The 23094-nt window shown below is 38.0% G+C and overlaps 1 protein-coding gene across 1 annotated transcript in view; it reads right to left on the bottom strand.

Annotated features, from left to right (window-relative positions):
- WDR72 (WD repeat domain 72) overlaps positions 1 to 22608 on the bottom strand; it is a 193623-nt gene extending 171015 nt beyond the window's left edge. Inside the window, exons 1-10 of the mRNA XM_008705988.2 lie at positions 22456 to 22608; positions 17996 to 18102; positions 11710 to 11788; positions 10431 to 10605; positions 9686 to 9762; positions 8300 to 8419; positions 7202 to 7347; positions 6710 to 6806; positions 2251 to 2392; positions 10 to 243 (exon numbers count right to left, since the gene is read on the bottom strand). Of these exons, the coding sequence (XP_008704210.1) occupies positions 10 to 243; positions 2251 to 2392; positions 6710 to 6806; positions 7202 to 7347; positions 8300 to 8419; positions 9686 to 9762; positions 10431 to 10605; positions 11710 to 11788; positions 17996 to 18102; positions 22456 to 22608 (1330 nt within the window). The remainder of the gene's footprint in view (positions 1 to 9; positions 244 to 2250; positions 2393 to 6709; positions 6807 to 7201; positions 7348 to 8299; positions 8420 to 9685; positions 9763 to 10430; positions 10606 to 11709; positions 11789 to 17995; positions 18103 to 22455) is intronic.
- Positions 22609 to 23094: the final 486 nt, after the last annotated feature.

Below are 23094 nucleotides of genomic sequence, written 5' to 3'. Positions count from 1 at the left end.
TTCAATGACCTTTTAATAAAGAACCGCCTTCTAGAAGTCCTGCTTTGGCAGCATTCAAAGCCTGTGTAATGAAAATTGTCCCATCTTCACAGCCACATATTAGTTTATCAAGACTTGGAACATACTCTGACGAAGTGACTCCCACTGTTCCAGTTCCAGAGACATGGTCAATAATACTTTGTGACATGGTATGATGCTTATCAAAATTATCTTGAAGGGTCCAGGTGGCAGTTATTGGTATTTCTAAAAGGAAAACACACGAAAAAGGGAAAATTCAGTTTTTAAATTCATCACAGATATGGAAAATGTTATCAAGGAACCATCCCTTGGGGTACCTAAGAGGCTCTTTTGCCATTCTAACAGTGGCTATCCGCAGAAGAGTTCTCCTGTCATCTACTGTCTTTATTCCAAATGCTATTTCATCGGTCCTCTGTCCTTCAAGGAGCCTCAGAAGAACAGGTGTGTATTAGTGCATTCATTTTAGACTTAGGTCAACTGAATAGAACTGAGAAAGTCTTGCAATGATGTAAAGTGGTGGTCCAATCTCCTAAGTTCTCTGTGTGTCTCAGCAATATTAAGAAGGAAAACTGAGGGTCTATTAGTTATGTGAGGAAAATGGAAGAAATGTATTCTTTAAATATCAAGGGTATGAAAATCATACCAACCCCCCACCCCACCCCAGACAATTATCTATGAGTACCAAGAACACTGGTTATCCTTTTACATAGCATGCTACCCAACCATTTGAACTGGGCCTCAAGTAGGCTCAGGAAGGGAGAGAAGCTTGGATGCAGGAGCAAAGAGGGCAAGTCAAAGCCAACCTACCTCTCTATGAAAGAGACCCCTGGTCTTGCAGTACATATGCCACAATGACTATGAAAACCTAGAGTCCAAACCTGAGACAAGCATCAAACGCTGTCGTAGATGTCTATGGTTCTAATTATAAAGAAGGTTAACTAGATGCTAACTTAATTCTGCTGCTGGCAGTGGAACATACGTGAAAAATCCTAGGGTCACCATCAGGTGGCCTCAGCAGGGGCAGGGTATGTATTTTATTTTATTTGTTTTTTTTAAAGATTTTATTTATTTATTTGACAGAGATAGAGACAGCCAGCGGGAGAGGGAACACAAGCAGGGGGAGTGGGAGAGGAAGAAGCAGGCTCTTAGCAGAAGAGCCTGATGTGGGGCTCGATCCCGTAACGCCGGGATCACGCCCTGAGCCGAAGGCAGACGCTTAACCGCTGTGCCACCCAGGGGCCCCTGGTATGTATTTTAAGTCTTAAACTGAACTTGTGAGAAACTTTTCCATACGCTGTACTAAGTTCTCCATCTATTTTTTGACCCATTTCTTATTAACCTAGGACTATTATGAACCATTTTGAAAGCATTTGGGACAAAGACACTAAAAGTTATACTGGTAGATTTGTTAAATAGTGGAAATTTGCTAGAAATTAAGTATTGAGGACCTTGTTTCTGCTGTGCCCCAGACAAGGATTCACAGAGATGACTTAATGACTTGGGTAAAAGGGAAAAAGAGTAAAACAGCCTTCCCCAATTTGGAATACGTGGTCTCAGGAGTTTGAAGGTTCTCCACAATAACGTTTACTCTAATAATCTCAGTTTTGTATTCTATGAAAAACTAAAGTAAGCAAATGCTAAATGTTTTAGTGGCCAAGTTTATATCTGTGCCTGTAATTCCAAGCAGCTGCAATACCACCAACAGAGAAATTGGCTGAAAAGGTACAGTATATGGGCATGACAAATTCAAAAACATGAGTATGGTGTATCAGCCTATCCTACATTCATGCTGCAAGCGCTCATTTCATTTCAATAAAACACCATTCCTGTTAAGTTGATGTTCATTTGAATTATATTGGTTGTATTATTGTACAAGATCTATAAACATCATGTTTGGGGAGCCTGGGTGGCTCAGTCGGTTAAGCATCCAACTCTTGATTTCGGCTCAGGTCATGGTCTCAGGGTCGTGAGATCAAGCCCTACTTTGGGCTCTGGGCTGGGTGTGGAGCCTGTTTGGGATTCTCTCTCTCTCTCTGCGCCCCCCCCCCAAAACAAAGACAAAAACAAAAAATGTTTATACCTACCTTTATGTTGACATCTAATGCATAGTTGTACATGAGAAAATTTGTCTTATTCGTAGCCTCGTGTGACTCAAATGAGAAAAACACTGAGTTAATCATAAACTCGTTCTCAGAAGACATGTGATTAGAAATAGGTTAGAAATTGTCTTACCTCTAGGAGAACCATCAAACTTGGATACAGGAACATCAGGGATGTGCCACAAAGTAATTCTTCCTGAGACTTCTCCGGAGAAAAGTACCTTATAAAAAGGCTCTTTCCGTTCATTCATGTAGCCCATAACAAAGGAAAGGCTCTGGTTCAAAACAAAAAGTTAGCTTTTATGTAGAAAAAATATCTAAATATAAAATGACAACCACCGTTTTAAAATGGAGGGACAGGACTTCATAGATGAACTAAACTGTTTCCGTTTGTTTCCTGGTCTTTCAAAAATTCCAAGTAACTTAACTGAAATAATCTCTTACTCAAGACAGAACAATTTTTTATAAAATAGAAGCAAAGTCATCAGCTAGACTTCGGAGAGTTACTGAGAATATTTAACATTTACTGAACTTGTTCTGTGTATGTGTGACACACGCTGTTAGGGGCTTTCCATCCATTCAGCTAAATAATCCTCACAATAATTCTGTGAAGTTGATGCTATCACTGTCTCCAGTTTACAGACGAATAAACTGAGAGTGAAGACGTTGATTTACCCAGAGTGCTAACAGACAGCAACATGCTTTGGAGTCCAATAATTCTGACTCAAGAGTCCATGACTTCATGACCATACTCTACTTCCCACTAAGGAGGCCTGATTATCTTTATGGCCCCTTCAGCTCCAATCGTCAATGAAAATAGCAACAACTAATATCTGTATGGTAATTTTGTCTTATTAATATACTTTCTACTTTCTGTTGACTATTTTTCAGATTGAGTATGTTTGATTTTAAATATCCTAAGTGGCCACACATAAAAGAGTCCATAACATATAAATAAATAAGTAAACAAAGAAACAAATATTATATTAATATAAATAAATATATAGTTATCGTTTATATTAAGACATATTATATATTTATGTGCATGAAGTTATAATTTTGCTGAGGCAGAGTAGGAATATTGGGCACCAGAGTTCTGGAAGATAGGCTTTTACTAGTGAATGGGTCTAGGATCTCTCTAGTATCTCAGTGCAGCGTAGGTGTTCTTTGGGCAGACTTGCATAGAGAGATTCTGCACAAGGGATCAAAATCATTAAGTGATTATAAAAACAAAAACAAACACTTCTTTTGATCTACGAATAAAAGGCACCCTGGAAAGAAAGCCAACCGCTGGTGCTAGAATTAAAGAAGTCTATGAAAGTGATAGTTCCTAGTCAGAAAAGAGGCTTGAAGGTCAAGACTTTGATGTATTATTGGAAAGATTCTATACTATATCTGTAGAGAATAGTAAAGGCCAAAACACTGCTCTACTTAATCCTTACAACAAAGCTGCCAAGTAAGTAAACATTGTTATTATTCCTGTTGTGGGGGTAAGAAAACCAAGACGGGAAGAGAAAAAGACAGGAATCCAAAACCATGCAAACAAGATGCGCAATCCTCTATCGTCTCCCAAAATGAGAGCGTTGCAGAAGAGAAACAGTTCAAATGAAGTCAGTTCTCTGAATAAATCTTTTTTTTTTTTTTCTTTTTTTAAGGTGCAGAAGGCACTTTGGAGTCTACACTTTTCAGGCCATCACCTTTGTAGGGTTAGAAACGGTGTTGATAAACTTTGGGTAAACTGGCTTCTCAAACTCTCCTGACCTTGAGGAATCTTAGCACTGACTAGTCCAACTCCCTCCGGATTTTGACGTGGGAATGAAGCTCCAGGGAGGTGGGGTGGTTATTCGGGTTGGTGGCAGGCAGCATGCGTCTGCCCTCACAGCTCCAGGCACCGTGGCTCACGGTCCTGGGCTGCTGTCATCCCCTCTGCCCTCACTTGCTCACACCCAACTCCTTGTCGCCTCCGCCCTCATCCTTCCCAGTGGTTCCCTCTCCTGTTCTGCTATTCACCTGCACACCTCCTCAGAGCCTCTTACCGTACGAATTCTGATTTTTCATCACGGCACCCCACACACATCACAAGGAGCACTCATCCTCCAAGAGGGAGTACCTCCAAGAGTAATAAAATAGTCTTCAAGAGTGAATCCTCTTGGGTTAACTGCCCGGATTCAAACCCTGGTTTAGCACATACTAACTCTATTAAAAGAGCCAATTACTTGATCTGGACAATTTACTTAACCTCTCTGTGTCTCATTCTCCCTAACTGTCGAAGAAGGCCAATAAAAGCACCTATTATATGGGATTGCTGTCAGTTGCTGAAGGTGAGGTGCTTAGAATGGTGGCGTGTCTGTGGTACATACTCAGTGAGTATTAACCATTCTTATTATCCACTTTTCAGAACAACTGAGAAACTTGCTCCCAAGTCCCACTGCCAGGCTCTGGGGCCAAATGGCCTAGGTTCAAATCCTAGGAATTAACCTCTCTGAACAAGTTGCCTAACATCACCATCATTGTCATTACTCTTAGTTCATGCACCCCAATTCCCCGTCGGCAAACCTCAGGCTGTTTCTACGCCAGCTACTCCCACCTCAGCACTGCAGAGTTACTCCATAGCTAACACCCTGGAAAGCCCAGTACCTCATCTCAACAACCAGGACCCCTGTCACAGGCCTCAGTGATCATCAGCTGTGATCTGAAGCTGGGAGACTTTCACAAAGTACTGAGAGGAAGGGGCAGTCCCATCTTGCTACTACAACTCCATCAGCAGATATGTTCCTAGCACGACAAATGGTAACTCTGAAAACACGTTACTGTCAAACACTGACATGTAATTCAACAGTGTCATTCCAAAAGAAGAGTCGACTTAATCCTGCGTATTTATAGAATCCCCTTTTCTAAACTCATTTTATTTACCAAACTCATCAACCAAAATGTTACCTTCTAACTGCAGGAGAAACCAGTAAGTCTTATATTTAGTGAATATCGGGGATGTTTTGAATAAGGAGAATAATGTCAGACTTTAATTTCTTGATGGACAAAGGGCAAGCAAAGGTGTAAGGTGGGCAGACCAGCTTCTTTAAGTTTCCAATTATTCTCGTCATATTTCACTGGCGTCCAAGTACTTCCACTTTTAAGATAAAGAAGTAACTGAAGTTGTGTAAACAAGAACTATTGATAGAAGACCCATAAATCTATGTCTTTACATTTTGAGGAACCTAATAAGACGGCTTCCGCTAAGACTGGTATTTTTTAGGTTAATTTGTTACTGCTGTGCTTTTTCCACATTATTTGTGTATAGCACTGGTATCTGGAGCCGACTGGAAGCTCTTAAAGGACACTACTTATATTTTAGCTTTTAGGGAAAACTGTGGAGCTAAAAGAATGGGCAGGCAGGTCCTTTAAAAAATATCTAAAAATGCTTTTCTGGGTAAGCCACAATACTGCTTTTATGACCAACAGCAAAACAAGACTCGACTACCATGCACACATGACTTTAGAAATAGTGCCTGATGCCATAATTCTAAAGTTTGCCTATGCTTCGGTGGCACTTAGAGTTCTCATTTTTGGCTGGCAGCTTCTTAATCAAGTTTTTGCAACAAAACCTTGATGACATGTTAAAAGGACAATCACGGGAACTATAGGATCTCCAACAGCAATGCTACCTAATTAAGCAAACCATCACTTTGTAAAAAAATAACATGCTTCCTTGGTTGACACATCAGTAATCCAAACACCTCCATTCTCCATGAAATACTTCTTTGAATAATTAACTGATGACCAAGCCCATAGGTTAACACAACAACAACAACAACAAAAGCCCCACTTTGGTTAGCACTACTAAAATAAAATGACTTATTTTATAGACACTTTACATAGAGTGTCAAAGGACATAATTCGGTCAAGTAAAAACACAATTATATCCTCATCTCTGCCAGGAATCACAATTATATTTGTTTTAGCAAGAAAATTTATTCAGAAGAAGAGCTAAATATATGCAAAAAATGATAAATACTGAGTTAAAAAAAGCAGGATATAAACCATTTGATAAAGTTTAAAAACTGGATTAGCCACATCAAAATGGTAATAATTTTATATCAAACCATTTATCCAAAGAGTCAGTGAAAAATGTGTGTGTGTGTGTGTGTGTGTGTGTAGAAAGAGGGAGAGAGAGAGAATAAATATAGCAAAATGTTGACAACTGATGAATCTAGGTAGAGGGTAGATGAGTGATCACTGTCCTATTCTTGCAACTTTTTAAATATTTGAAATTTTCCTGATTAAAATAAGTAAACACATAAAAATACCCCTCATGAATATTTATAGTGGCAAAATTAAGAATTTCCGTTCCTCCTTTTTTAACTTTGGTAATTTTTCTATAATAAATACATATTGTGTAATCAGACTTTAAAAAATACATTTTTCAAAGGCAATGTTTTCTCTTCAGTACCCATTAATAGCTGGATTTGATTTTCTCATTGATAACTTGCTGTGATTCTTCAACTTTTTCAAGTCCGACTCTGTTACAGACAAAGCAACACTTATCTGAGATGCGGAGTGACAGTTTGCAGGCAGTCACTCTCTCCTGGCATTACCTTATTTTCCTGCACAGAAGTAGAGCACAGTAAATGAGGATAAATGGTCTCTTTGAGCACTCTTCCATCAGCAGGGTATATGCTTTTGGAAAGCCCGCTGCATGGCGAAAAATAAAAAGCAGAATTTAGAACTTTGGGGTTCTTTATTCGTTGTTGTTTTTTTTTTTTTTTCCTCCTCCCACTTTCAAAAGCTGGATGGTACCATTCAAGTTTCTAAACTCTAGTTAGAAATTGTTGGGTTAATAATTACAAGTGACTTTTTGAAAACCCAGCACCAGCTGTACAAGTTATACATGGTTAATCTCATTCCTTCATCCCCTGCTGTTTTATACAAAGGCTGAAGCCTACAAGCCCAGAGTAAATCTTCTAGTGCCAAAGTTGTTTTGTTCTGGTTTTTGATCACGGGTGGCATGCAGGGATTTTTCCATAATAAACCTCCCAAAGTTCATTTTCTACCTGAATGTTTTGTAAGCCGCTCCCATCTGAGCCCACCTGTTCAGCAGCTGATAGATGTAACTGTGACCATCTTCTGTCCAGACGATGATTCTGTGAGCCGCAAGCACCTCTCCCCCAGCAAAACACTGCCCGCTTCCACTAACTTCAGTCCGCAGAAGGGAAAAATCACAATAATCATAAACCTAAAATACGAAATAAATGACACACGTTAACAAAAGCTTTTAATCTAATCTGCCAATGAGATGAAAGATAAATTATGCTTATCAAGACCATTTAGATGGCAGTGTTAATGCAACAATATATTAACTATTACTAACAGGGCACACTGTACTCATGTACCAAGATGATATTTTACTGGTACTTATTTTTTCACATTTATATTAAGGTAGGTTTCAGTGAATAAGCTTTGTGCCATTCCAGAATCTGCCCATTAAGCACAGAGACCAAAAAATTCCAAAACATATATATAATTTTATTTCTTCCATATGGTAGCCCAACTTTAAATTTTGAAAATTTATTACACAAAAAAGTTTATACAGCCGAAATCTCGTTAGACCACATACTTTATATTTTTGTTCAAAAGTATATTATCAGCATATAAATTAAGACAATATGGTCTTGTCAACTGGGCCAGCTATATGGAACATTAAAGAAAAAAAGGACGCCATCAAATGATATAATAACAGTTTTTCTTTCTTATTGGAGAGGCCAGTGACTATAGTCACAAGAAAGGAATGTATATTCCTTAAAAATGAATGTAGTGACTAAGCAGAAAAAGCCTCAAAATAAAATCAACGTATGTAGGTGAAAAGTATTAGTTTTCTTTTTAGTTCTAAAGTGCAGGCATCAAATTTTAAAAATAATCTAAAGATAAATACTCACTATCACAATACTTTGTTATTAATAAAATTAGGATATATATTTTAGACATATATTCTCCTGAGAAGCAAAAGAGCTGAGCGCAGGGAGAGGAACACTGATAAAAGGGGCTATGAAACACAAATAATTCCATGCTCTGATAATAATATTATAGAGTTTGTGTCGTATTTAAATCATATTCTTATAATTATTGCACTGAGCAAGAAAAAATGACATTTGTATATCACTGGTAATTATTTTGTTATTTTATAATACCTTCCAACATTTAGAAAATACCACCAGTAAAAGTCTTTCTGTATATGTGCAAAATCGTATTGTCCGGCAGTTCAAGGAGTCAAGAAATCTGGATTCCTTTTCATAGACATCTTGCTTTTCCTTCAAAAGGAATGAGAACATTTTAGTACTAGTTCTAGGTAATTTATACATGACTGTACGAGAAGACTTGTCCCCTCATACACCTCAAGTACATCACACCAATTTTTCTACCCCAGTTTCCTTTTGAGTTTTCTGAACTAATAATTTACTTTGCAAAGGAAACCATGAACAGGTTTCCTCATATAATCATTCTGTAGGGACTGTGCTGGGATGCTGAGAATGTACAGATATGAGTAAGTTTCTAATTTTCAGACATGGCAGAGAGATAAAACAAAGAAAGTAAAATATTAAAAAAAAAAAACCCTGTAGTACCTTAATTGCTAAAATAGAAAAATGAATAAAATGCTTTGAAAAAAAAATCAAGGAGTGGCCAAAATAGGACACCTAGAATACTATATTCACAGTACGTTTCTGATAATGCTAGTGTGTGTTTCTTGGGCTCATTATGCCAACACAATTCCTAGGCTTCCCCAACCAAAAAATTCCAAAGGCGAGCTCAGAGCATAGCGCAGCTGAAACAATTTTATCATCAGCATAAATATTATGACTTTTCTGTCATCCGCCACCTCAACTTGTAGCCTGATGCAGGGAGCAGGTAAATATACTGGACTCTCAGTGCATGTGACCCGCAGCTGTTGACTGTTACCTCCCGGCCACCACTCACATATCCTCAGAAGAAAGGGTCTTTATTTCTGCTGTAAGGGTCAGAAAGATATTCTTCTATGACAGATTTATGAATTTCTTTTAAAATGTAACCAACGTGTGTGTGTGCACAGGTGTGTGTGTGCACAGGTGTGTGTGTGTGTGTGTATAAAAAGAATATTTGTATATGTCCTGACAACAGGCTGGAAGGATACAATCTAATTGTTACCAATGCCCACCCCTTGGAGGAGTGATGGGGGAAGTAAATGGATATAAATTTATACACTTCTACATTATTTGAACTCTTTTTTTTTTTTTAAAGATTTTATTTATTTGAGAGAGAGTGCATGCACATGAGCACGAGGTGGAGGGGGGAGGTGCAGAGGGGAGAAGGAGAGAGAGAGAAGCAGACTACCCGCTGAGTGCAGAGCCCTACGTGGGGCTGGATCCCAGGACCTGATATCATGACCTGAGCTGAAGGCAGATGCTTACTGACTGAGCCACCCAGGCGCCTCAATATTATTTGAACTCTTAACAGTGAATGGGTAGCACCCTTATAATTTAAAAAAATCAATAACTATACTTGATATTAGAGAATAAAAAACAAGAGTTTCACAAGCCAACCTGAATGCTGTTGATAGATGAAGAGAGATCCCATACTTTGAGCTCACCCGCTACTGATACCACCAAGAGAGAATCTTCTGTAAGAACAATAAAGGTCACATGTAAGTTGACCTCTGTTATAACTGATTGCTGTAAAGATCATAGCATAGTCGTTTAAGGATTACACAGGGTTACACAGGTGGAAAATTTTGAGCCTTGGGTTTTTTGATTTTTTTTAATAAAAAATAAACATTTTAGATCACATTTTAAATTGGTTTTAAAATTTCAGAGTGACCCCCATGTAACAGAAGAATGCCACTAAGAGCAGAACTACATTGAAAATCATTATACTGTCAATATTACACCTTCCTATTTCAGAAACAAGGAGCCAGCTTTCCTTCATTACGGAATCTGATTTCTCTTCTATATCCAGAAGATACAGCAAGGCAAAAGTTCCGAGAGTTTTGCTAATCCACAACAAATGCCTGGTTGTCACTCTTGAAATGTACCAATGACCTGGGTCATGGAAACAGTGTCCTCTTTTCATTTCATCTCGACCTTTTGCTGACTTTGTAATGACTTGAACCACTGACATGGGTGTTCTCAGTTTTCCTGATCTGGCTTAGAGAACCGTCCTCAGGTAAACATAACGTAACAGGTAAACATAAAGAAGTATTTTGAACTCTGGCGCATTAGTTTAACAAATTGTTCAAAAGTGATATTTCTGTATGCACTCTCTTAGTGTCATATAATGGCCAACTCTTACCTTGAATTCTCATGGAGTGAACAATGCACATGCAGTTGATCCAATCAGGAGACTGAGATGATGTAAAAGTGTGAATAACATCCAAGCTTTTGGCATCAATGATAAGAACATCTTGATATTCTCCACAACACAAAAGCCAGCCTTCCCCAGTCATCCGGAACGAGCAGTGGTAATACTATGAAAATGGAATTCAAAGCAAAGAGTTAATTATTACTAGCAATGAACATAATTTGGGCTACGGTGAAGACTTCTCTGGATTTTAGTTTTAGCATCTATTCAATTAAAGTATTTACTTGCTACCGAATAACAAGTAAAATTTCTTTTAGTTCAATTATTCCATACTTTTGAAGCATTGATTTGGGACTTTAGTCTCATTGGTAATTCACCATTTTTCTGCAGGAAGGGGGATCTTTTAGGAAGAAAGAATCTTATTCCAAGTTATGGAAAGCTCACAACTGTTTTATTTCTAGAATGCTACGTAGAATTAAACAACAACAAAAAAATCAGATTCCTTCTCCTAGCAACATTACTGTATGTTAAGAAGAAAGAAAAGCATTTGAAGAGTGTGTGAGGAATTGTGCCAAGTAAGTTTTGAGAACAGCTTTTATCAAAGATTGAGTAATATATTGTACTCTTGACAAATTCTCTCACTGTGCAGGTTTTGGTCCCAGAAAGGACTTCATGAATATTGCAGTGCAAGTCATCAATGCCAAAAGCAACGAGTGAAATATAAAAAATACTATAAGCACCATTGGCATAATGCAATGCCTTACCTATATGTTGGAGTCCATCTACCAAAAGCCAAAATCCGTTTTAAATATTGGAAGATGATTATAAAGGTACGGCTATACTTTCTGTTATCTTTTCATAAATAAGAAATTCAGAAATTAAGACCCTATCCACCCCAAAACAGGTTAAAATTGAAGAGAAAAAAAAACTTTTTTGCTTTATAAAATAGCATGTCATTACAACTGTATCTTTCTATGTGTGTCTGTGTGCTGTGAGTGTAACTAAGAAAAAATTAAAAATTGTCTTTCGAATCTTCTGTTTAGTGGATACAGAAATAAAGAATTAGAAAAAAAAAGCTTGAATAGTCACTTTTGGGAAAGAAAAATGCCAAAATAACAGATGATAACTGACACTATCCTACTCCAGGGACAAAATAAAAATCAAAGAAAAGAATATCCTCCAAAGACCTTTCTTTAAAGGTGTGCTTAGCAAATGCTCTAAAGGAGTTTCCAGAATCCAGAAATGTTCTGAAGGCGGGGAAGGTACTTACACAGATTGCAGTGTGCCTGTAAGGAAGTGTGGCCGTCTCCACGCACTGTCCATTGGTGACATTCCAAACACACATCTCCCTAGCACAGATAACTTTGTATTATTCTCTGTCATTTCTACTCAATTGGCTGAAATAATTTTTGTGTCACCAAGTTTTTCTTTAGTGCTGCACTTAAATGCAACCTGATCGTTTATGTGGCTTTTTGTTACAGATTACTGAGCAAGAAAATGTCGTGGTCATTAGCAGGGATGACATACCGTATCTGTGTCTTTTTGTTTGGGTAATTACACCCTGCCGCCAGCCTACAAACCTTACTTCAGCGCCAACCTGACCTAAACCAAATTGTGTGGATCCAGCTATCACAGTCTGTTAGAGTGACAATACAACAATCTTTCCATGGAAACCGCATCCTGTTGAAAATGGTTTATTTCACTGAACTTAAACTACATATTCTGAAAAGCATAATGCATCAAGAGCTGCATCTCCTGGAGGTGAGGTATCATTTTTATAAAAATAAACAGCGCCACCAAGAGGCTACATTTGGTCTACCATTGATAGGGTTTATTTCTTGGCTTATCCTGAAACGCTGAAATCACACCTCCCACTACATATTTAGAAAATTCTCGTTGTTTAGAAAACTCTGACTTGCTTTCCTACATGTTACAAGGATGTACATAAAATTATGAAATACAGCTACAAAATATATCATCCGGCGTAGGACAATTTAAATCTACATGATTTCAGGTCACGAAAACCAGAATGGCTGTTTCGGAGTTGTTTGGCAATATCCTTCAGTTCTGACACTTTCAACACATAAGCAAAACTTTCCATGAAAGAATAAATGAAAGCTTTATTGGCTTTAAAGGGAGAAGCTGATATTAAGAAGCAAAAGATATGAATTAATAATAGTAAATCCTAGATGCATTTGTTGTTTGCTGGACTTTTTTGTTTTCGTTTTTCTGGCCAAACCCTGGAAATCAATCTTTAAATCGGTGGTTCTCAACCTAGGGCGATTTTGCCCCCCAAAGACATTGGACAATGGTAAGGGATAAGTTCTGATTGTCCCACTAGGAACACACTACTGCCATCTAGTGGGGAAAGGCCAGCCATGCTGCTAAATATCCTAGGATGTGCAGGATGGCCCCACAACAAAGACTTCTCCGGTGCTCCAAAATGTCATTAGTGCTGAGGTTGACAAACCCTGTTCTGGATATAGAAACAAAATATTCGTAAGTTTTTTCTTTGTTTATATCTGACTTTATTCCAAAAAGGATTTGAGGTAATATGAAAACTCAGTAAAACAAGGGGAAAATGTGTGTGTGGGTGTGTGTGTGTGTGTGTGTGTGTGTGCGTGAAAAATAAAACTGGGAAGGAGGTAGAAACTGAAATAATATATCTCAAAGGTAAAAAAAAAAATAGAACCTTAACTTGCTATTAATATAAAATTTTAGCTTCACAAGGAATTGGAGTTTATTAGCATGGTTCTCAACTCTAGCTGTGTATCACCTGTGCATATTTCAAAAATTGTCCACAGAGATTCTAATTCTGCGGCTCTGGGTTGAGGTCCTGGCATATCTGTTTTGCAAAGCTCTTGGTCAGTTAGTCTGTTTCTAGGTAAGTCTATCTCTAAACCAGTGGTTCTAAACTGGCTGTACATGAGAATTATCAGGGAACTTTTTAAAAATACTGATGTCTGGGACCCAACCCAGACATCAAGCCCCACTAATTAAATCATATTTTTCAAGGTTGGAGCCTGGGCATCAGTAAAAGCTCTCTCAGTGATGCTAATGTTTCTAAACTCTCTTGGAATCTAATGCTTTCCCTATTTGTTTTCTTATCATCTTATTTTCTATCTTAAAAAAAAAAAAAAGAGAGAGAGAGAAATACAAAAATACCACAAAGCAAAAACTGATTCTTTGCCTATAAATTCTTTTTAAGGAAAGAAAGCAAATGTGTGTGTGTATCAAAAGCAGCATTGACATTTTAGCTGGAACTGGACAAGTTACATACTTAATAAGAACATAGGTAAATTGACTATTAAAATGTACATTCTTCTTTTCCTTTTGAAATACTATTCCCAACATTTCTACAGAGATTAAACACCTTGAATTATAAAAAAAAGTTTAACAATTTTCAAAGTTTTTAAATTCTTTTTTTTTTATTAATATTTTATTTATTTATTCGACAGAGATAGAGACAGCCAGCGAGAGAGGGAACACAAGCAGGGGGAGTGGGAGAGGAAGAAGCAGGCTCATAGCGGAGGAGCCTGACGTGGGGCTCGATCCCATAACGCAGGGATCACGCCCTGAGCCGAAGGCAGACGCTTAACCGCTGTGCCACCCAGGCGCCCCAAAGTTTTTAAATTCTTGATTTTTTAATTTCACTGAAAAGAACCCAGAGGAAAGTATCTACAACATACAAAGTTACAAAATTGCTAAATTCCCACTGAATTCCTGGAGAAAAGGCCTTTTTTCCTTATTCAGTTCTACATCCCCACCTTAGCGCCTCAATAAAAAAATTCACCCAGTGGATAAACAGATCAGTTACCATTCTTCTGTCCACTTTTCTACTTTCAGGAACACACTATTTTCTCTTGGCCCCATTCCTATTCTTATATTTGTGTGCTTATAAAACTGTTATGATTTCTATTTTAATAGAAATAGAAAAACACGGTTTTGCCATCTTGAATTCCAAGTCCCTTATATTCTTCAAACTCTCTTTTCTCTTGTCTTCCATTATACTTTTGGGATTTCATTGGCCTTCTCAGGCTCCATTCTTCTGCTGCTTTAAATGCTGATTTTCCTTAGATTTTTGTTTTAGGCTTTCTTACGTGTTCACATTTCACATCCTCTCTGGGTGAATTACCTACTCCCATCACTTCGAATACCATGTATATGACACTGGAAACCCAGACCTGTTCACTGAGCTCTAGATTTCCATATGCAACTAGCTATTAGATATCTCTCTACGTGGATGACTTGCAAGACTTCACACTCCTCATATTCACAATGAAGCATAACATCTGTCCTCCTTAGTTTCCTATCCTCATAACTGGTATCATCACCAATGAGTTTCCCAAGTCATTCTTGACATCATACTTTCTCTTACTGCCCCCCTTGTAGAATACTCGCTACACCAGATATATTCTCTGAACAAGCAGCCTCAGCATTGTCCAGGACCGTGTTAGAAATGCAAGTTCTTAAAAATAAAATGCAAGTTCTTGAAGCTCAGCGCAGACCTACTGAACCTGTACCTCTGGGAGTGGCGCCCAGAAATCTGTATTTACACAAGTTCTACAGGGGGTCCTGATGCAAGCTCAGGTTGGAGGAACACTGTTCTAGAAGGCCCTAAGACTGGGTGCCTGCCTAACTTTCTGGTCTCATCTCCTGCTGGTGATTGAAAGTTTTATTAATAAGTAATAACCCTCTTTATCAATGCCAAGGCTTTTGTGCCTTAAGGTTTTACTAACTGTGTGTATTTATTAATATAAAATATTTATACAGCTATCTCAACGTTATTTTGGTCGGTATTCATCTGATAAATCTTTTTCCATCCATTTATTTTTAATCTATTTTCTTATGCTGTTTTTGTCTTTTAAATTGTATGACAATCTTTGTGATTTAACTAGAGGGCTCAGGCCTTCTGTATAATTGAGATTACGGTTTTAGTCAGATTTATCTTAACTACCTTATTTTGTGCTTTCCATTTGCCCCGTTTATTTTTGTCTCCTTTGGATTAAATAACATTATTTTTTTCTTTTCCAAGTTGGAAGTTCTGTATTCTATTTCTTTTATTTTTATTTCTTCTATGTGTTCTTTCAGCAGCTACCCTGGACATATCAACATGTACATCTCGCTTAAAGTCCGAAGTTAATCAACAGTTTTACCCACTTCTAGAACACCAGAATATGTGGAATCTGGTCACTACCCTATCCTATGCAACTGCTGACTAGGATTGTGCATATATGTATGGGAGCAGGGCATGGGAGAAACATAAACATTGTTGTCTAATAGTCTGTATTTATTTACACTTCCTAAAACTTTGCTGGTTTTGTTCAATATTCCTTCTTCCATTTCAGCTCCTCCTTCTCAAATCATTGCTTTTCTTACTGAAGAATATCACTTAGAATTCTGTTGCTCATAGAAGATCTGTTAGCACTGAGCATTCTCAGTATTTGTCCTAAATGTTATTATTTTTGACCTCATTTTTAGGAAGATATTTTTGCTAGACATGCAATTCTAAGTTGGCAGATGTTTTCTCTCAACTTTTTGAAGATATTTCACTGCTGTCTAGTTTCAATTTTACTGTTGAGAAGTCAGCTTAATTTCATTCTGTTATAAACTGTTTTTTCCCACTAACCACTTTCAGGATCTTCTTTTCTTTGGCATTCTGTTGCTTCGACACGTATGTATTTCCTTTCAGTCATCCTGGAATTCATTGGAATTCCTGAATCTTATGCCTTATGCCTACTGATGAACTATAATTTGGGAAAAAAATGAAAAACTGAATCACAGCAATTCTGGTTCTCCTCTGAACATTTTGGAAGCAGAAATGCTAAGTTTACAGTCACTTCCCAAGTCTTCTCAAAGCTAAAAAAATCATTATTGTTTGGGACATAATGGACCAAGCCTAGTTAGTTTAGTAACTTTCAACAGGTTAAAGTAGGATTTGTTAAGTATGCAGTAGCTGAAATGTAGATACTGCCTAAAAACTGTCTTACAGATGCAGGCCAAGTTTTGCATCTTGAAGGAATAGAATTCTAGAAAATTCAGATCATCTTGGGAAAGGAAGACCAAACCAGAGTCCTTGGCTCTTTAATAATCATATTTGCAGGGTCGTACACCTGAATTCATCTATCATCAAGAATATGTCCATTAACCTTAGTTTCTTTTTTAGAGCTAGACTACTGTGGGCAAAAACCTCAGGTTGGAACTCAGTTACTTTCCAGAGCTATTTCTCATTTAGTAATTAATTTTTCTCAATTCTCCAAGTAGTCTCAGGAAAAACAAAAACAAAAAAAAACCACCATCTTCCAAATTCTCTAGCTGGCAATAAATATGTCAGCTTGTGTAGCAGGCGTTGTGGCAGCCCTAGCATATGAAAGCTACTAGCAATTGTTAAGAAAGGAAGGTACCAGGGCATTTCACTCTAGCCTCACCCGAAGTTCAATCTCTCTAAGTTTAACAATGATGGCTTTGCTGTCAACAATGAGAATAGGTACCTCTTTGATATCCGTTTCACTAATATTTTGTTAAACTATTCAGTTTCTTCAAGTTGGACACTCATTATTCTTTTGGTTCTCAGAGTTCAGGGCCATATACTTTCTCCTCAGGTTAAAAACAAAAAAAGGAGGGGGTTCTCTTGTTTCAACCAGTAATCCAATCCCTGATTCACAAATGCATGCCGAACTGATTCCGCATTCCTGAGTCTATTTTGGCAAATAACTCATCAGCAGAGGCCAACTCGTCTTCCATTGGTGAGGCTTTTTCTTACAGCTTAATCCTATTTCATTGGAATAAACCTTGCTTCCATAAAACCGCACCCAAATCACAGTCTATGTTCCTTTCTCTTCTCCCACCCCATCTCACTTGCCATTGAGCCCTCTCCTCTACTTCTCCTATAATGACATCAGACAAGTGTGTAACATGAAGATTATAACTACTGACTTGTTTTACAAAATGATGAAGGCTTAGATAGGTTTACTTAAGAGCTCAAAGTGAGTTACTCCATGGAAAATGACAAGCACCCAGACTTTTCCGTTTTCAATTCTTCAACAGGTGGCATTTGCCGTTACCCTTTACACAGTGAGGCTGCCACAAGGCCTGATACACAAGTTGGAGTGTTTATTTTGGTATTAATCCAGCAAGAAAAAAAAAAAAAAGGGGGCGCCTGGGTGGCACAGCGGTTAAGCGTCTGCCTTCGGCTCAGGGCGTGATCCCGGCGTTCTGGGATCGAGCCCCACATCAGGCTCCTCTGCTGTGAGCCTGCTTCTTCCTCTCCCACTCCCCCTGCTTGTGTTCCCTCTCTCGCTGGCTGTCTCTATCTCTGTCAAATAAATAAATAAAATCTTTAAAAAAAAAAAAAAAAGAGTTAAATTGGGAGACACAGTACTGATCACGTTCCTTGGGATCATCACACAAATCACTCTACCATTCAAGATCTAAATTTTCCTCTATATTAAAGGAACATGAAAATCACTAAGATTTCCTTCAGCCCCCGAATTCTGTACCCCATCGTTGGTTTTAAAAAGGGAGAGGCAACACAAAGTTGTGCACATCTTACCTACCCATTTTCAGCAGCACTAACGACATAGGGCTGTTTCGAGAAATCCCTCGCTCTTGCCAAACATGTTACTGAAGCCGAATGACCAAATAGAAGTTCTTTAGCTGAAATCTGAAAATGATGAGGGTAAGCTTTTAAACAGCTATAAATTTTTGACGAATATCAACATCACATTATATAAGTATTCATAATTCTGATTAGGAAACCCTGTTACATTATGTTTTTGCTCTACATAGGTTTTAGGAAAACTCATCTATGCCATATCAAAATTCACAGAATAAACATCTAGATACAGGGGCACTTGGTTGGTTAAGTGGCTCAGTTGGTTAAGCATCTGCCTTTGGCTCAAGTTAGGATCTTAGGGTCCTGGGATCAAGCCCTGTGTCGGGCTCCCTACTCAGTGGGGAGTCTGCTTCTCCTTCTCCCTCTGCCTCTCCCCACCATTCATGTCCGCTCTCTCTCAAATAGTTTTTTAAAAAAATCTTAATAAACGTCTAGACATAGGAGATGTATTGTACACATTTTTTTTTTGTTTTTGGCTTTGGTTTTGTATCCACCACAAAACCTAAATAATCGCCAGACCTGTTTTACAACATCTAGGTTTTGAATACAAATAAGTCAGTGTTGATGTTTCTGATGCACAAAATGTGCCTCAATTGATAGCAGCATATTAATGAGCAAATTTCAGAATTTAGAAATGAGTTTACAAAATAATACAAGGAAAATATTACCTTTTTTTGTAACCATTATAACCTTATCGTAACCTTATTTGGTTTCCTGCTTCAGAAATAGTAAAAATTAATTTTTTCCACATTAAAAATAAAAATTTTTTTAAAGATTTTATTTATTTATTTGACAGAGATAGAGACAGCCTGCAAGAGAGGGGACACAAGTAGGGGAAGTGGGAGAGGAAGAAGCAGGCTCCCAGCAGAGGAGCCCGATGTGGGGCTCGATCCCAGAACGCTGGGATCATGCCCTGAGCCGAAGGCAGATGCTTAATGACTGAGCCACCCAGGCACCCCTAAAAATAAAATTTTAACTAAGCTATTGCTGAAAAAGCCAATGTCTTTCTACTGTACATAAATTAAGAAATATAGCACCAAGGGCTAATTCTTCCATTATCTGTGTGGAAGATGTTTATTGCTCTTTATTTTATAAAACAAGATTATGAAAATCAAACTACAAAACAAAAGACAGGCAGGATCCCCTCAAGTGGAAAAGAGGTTGTCAATAGGGACTAAAAATTTAATTTGAATAACTAGAAAATTTGTAGGTAATAAAACTTGTCTTGAGGGGAATAAAATTCATTATGCTTTTTCTGAACTATGCAGACATATCCAGAGATGATAACCAAATCATAACAGTGAGGACAAATTACTTCAAAACACAATCATTCTCTGCCTTCATCTTACTTCTATCACAATCAGAAATGCTTCTCTAAAGATCTGTTGTTAGACTAAATTTCAAGAGCTACGAAGAAGTTTTGTGGTTGCTTAAAACCATTGACCTTATTCTACCTTTTTCCTGGGAAATCCAGATGATTCCATCTCAAAAAACAACATACCATCTTTCCCCATCACTAAATTCTGGAACACATACCCCTATGAATTTAACACCTTTCCATTTTTTACAGGCCAAGTTAAGCAAGGAATTAGGGCAAATCAAGGAGATTTCTTCTCCCGGAAGAAATCTATGGACAAAATTGCATAATGGTACTCCATTGCTTTGTAGATGGGAGTCCTCATTCTACTACTAAATCCCCACATGTAGTTAAACTGTGACAATTCATTATATCTCTTCATTTTATCATATTCTGGAACTGCCTTAAGTAAAGGCAACAAAAAAATCCACCATCACACCTACTCATCGTCATGATGAAATCCAGGAGACCTTTACTTCTATTCATAGGCTCTACCTCCATGATTCATTGTGCACCCCACCCCCACCCCTCACCTCAGGAACTTCCAAGAGCACAAATGGGAACACACTTGATGAGCATCCACCATATTCGGGCACTGATGCAACTACGAACAGGGTTTAATGCCCATTTCACAGATGAAGAAATCAAGGTTCAAAGAATATAGCACTTGCTCCATATGAAAGTTGGTAAATATTAGAACTTGACCAAGCTCTCCATTCTTTTCCTGTACACAATATTGCTATTCTCGTTATCCTTCATTTTGTCACTGTTGTGTTTCCTTCAGAGTATTAAATAGGAAGAAAAATAGAACATAGCAATACTTAGGGAATATATCTGGGAGGATGTTCAGCTCGGCTTTCTCCATGCTTAAAAATGTTATAAATACCAGCAATCAATACCAGGAAAGACAAGTGAAGTAGTTTCCAGCATGAAACTTGGAGAAGCTCCTCACTGGCAGACCTCACGAAGAGGTCTTTGGGAGTCAGAACCTGAGCCTGGAAGCAGCATGCATTACCTGGGCATGTCATGAGAGCTTATTCTCTACTCTCCTGTAGCCTGCAATCCCACCCCCCACGGACAGGGAAAAGCTGAGACTGTGTTCCCAATCCCCTAATAAATACCTGGATACTCCAAGATGTCCAAAACTTAAATCACCTCCTTTCCCTTCCTATTCCTATTCTCTAATCACCTCTATTCCTTCTACAAATCCATGACACTGTCACATCACCAGCCTCACCCATCACCCAAACCCCAAATCTACAGGGTATCTTTAACTATTCCTGCCCTTCTACCCACACTCCAATCAGTGGCTCAGTTCTGCATATTCTTTCTTCTTAATATCTTTCCATTTTTCATCTCTTTTTCATCCCCTCTGTCACTGATTTGGTTCATATTCAAAAACTTTTTATTACTATTATTATTATGTTATGTTAGTCACCATAGAGTACATCATTAGTTTTTGATGTAGTGTTCCATGATTCATTGTTTGTGTTTAATTTTCTTGACTAAATTAATGTAGAAGTTCCTACCATAGTCACTGCCCCTTATCTCCTCTCCCCCTCCCTTTGGTATGCCCTTCACATTAATACCAAATGATAGTCTCAATCACAAATATACTAATATAGGATTATGTCATCTCCTTGCATAAATTATCTCGAAATCCCTTAATATTGCCACTGCTTTTAATTAGCACGTGGCGTTAGCTCTTGCTAGTTAATTTTTTTTTTTTAATCTAAATCCCTCACCACTTCAGGTACTCAGAGTATCTTGTATCATCACATCAGTGCACTGCATTAGCCTATGTCCTTCGTCGACTACACTGCAGCCCCCTGCGCAGCCAGCACCAAGTCTTCTCATCTGTGTTTGGACGCAGGTACCTAGCACACTACCTAACTTATAATACGTAGTCAATAAATGCATGTTGAACAAATGCTGAGTAAATACCAGGAACCTACGTAAAAAGATACAGATGCGAGGCTTCCAAATTTCTTAAGCTTATCGCAACCTACGTGCTACAAGACAACTACTCAGCCGGAAAACACTATACTTGAAACATTAAAAAGGGTAGCAAGACCATTTAAGCCATTCAGAAGTATCTCTAGGAGATAATAAATGTGAGGGCCACTTTTCAAAGCTCAGCTGTTGCAACACCAGTTCCTTCTTTCAGGAATGTTCATAAACATTGAGCTGAGCTGGTCTGCTTTACAGTTCTTGGCAGTCCTGTAGTGTAAGTCCTCTGTGATGGGAGATGTTAATTAATTACACTATAAAATAGAATTACAATTAATTGTTAATTTAGGTTTTAAAGTGACAAACTTTAAAGGCTAAAAATAGTCTTTGATCTTTAAAAGGCTTCTTAATGAGGGCAGTATACTTTAAGTACATCATTAGTTTAAATGTTCAAATTGGGTCCAGAGGCTGCCAGCACTAAGCAAATATCTATTCCAATATGTTAAATGTTTATGACTTGGGACAGGGACAATTAATTGCTAATCAATGGGCCAAATCCTAGGTGAGGTCAGGTTGTGATAGGAAGACGACAATAGTAAATTGGATTTAGAGCTTTCTGATGGGATCTTTAAAAATCACACGCAAGCAGAGACGAAAAGAATAGCAAGAAGGCCAAACTGACAGGAACACCCAGATAATTAAGATATTACTCATTTAGTTAATAGCGGTTTTCAAGAGTGCCCTTTGTTTAGATTAATGAGCCATAATTTTTAGAATTATACTTACATGTCTGTAGTTCAGTTACTTAAACATATAATTCAGGATGTAAAACGGTAAAACTCAGCATAGTTTAAAGGGTGATAACACTTAGCCGGTAGCTAAGATTATCAATATTCATAATCTAATTTTCAAATATGATCTTGATCCATCATATAGTACTTCATTTTCTCCAAATTCAGAAGTAAAGCCAATTTATTGCTTCAGGGAGCACCTTTTTAACAATCATGCAAAACTCCCACCGTCATGGCAGGTAGAAGCAAGTTGTGCTTATTTTGTGAGTGCCGTCTGCTTCGAAGTGAATCATTTTCACTAACCTTTAGTTCAGGTGAGAGATTCCAGAGACAGAGCTGACCTTCTTGACTTCCAGTCACAATGGTTTGCTGGTCATCAGTGATCATTATGGCAGTGATGCTGTGCGGAGGGGCCTTCTTCCCCCAGAGCGCTACTGCCTGTAGAGAGGACCTCATGCTGAGAGGATTCTGAACACAGGAGAAAATGGACACAGTCATTATTCATAAATGTGGGGGGACTGATCATGTCACGAATGGATTTACCATGATCTACACCTCTGGGATGTATTCTCCCAGAGATGGGGAAAAGGGTGCTTCCCTGTCAATTAGAGAAGGCAGTCAGTAGCCATTGAAATTACCATGCCCAGTGTTAATTCACCACACAGCAATGACTTTTAGCCCAGTTTGTGATCATTGATGCTAACAAAGACAAGGACAGAATAGTCCACCCACTCCACACACGGCTTTGACTACGGGTGATCCTGACTTGCTCAAAGTCCAGCAAGGCCTCTCAAGAAGAACAGAGCTGGCTACACGCTGTAATTTGAAGACAGTTTGCATACTCTCTCTCCCCAAAAATGTCACCACTTCACCTATGTAACAAATATCTGAACTTTCCAGTTAAGTAAATCTTTTCTACAAAAAATAGTGTTTCCTAGTCTT

Source organism: Ursus maritimus, unplaced genomic scaffold (genome assembly GCF_017311325.1).
Source record: "Ursus maritimus isolate PB19 unplaced genomic scaffold, ASM1731132v1 scaffold_35, whole genome shotgun sequence".
In the NCBI taxonomy this organism is placed as follows: domain Eukaryota; kingdom Metazoa; phylum Chordata; class Mammalia; order Carnivora; family Ursidae; genus Ursus; species Ursus maritimus.
The sequence above is the reverse complement of the archived record's forward strand: the minus strand, read 5'-3'. Positions and strand labels throughout refer to the sequence as shown.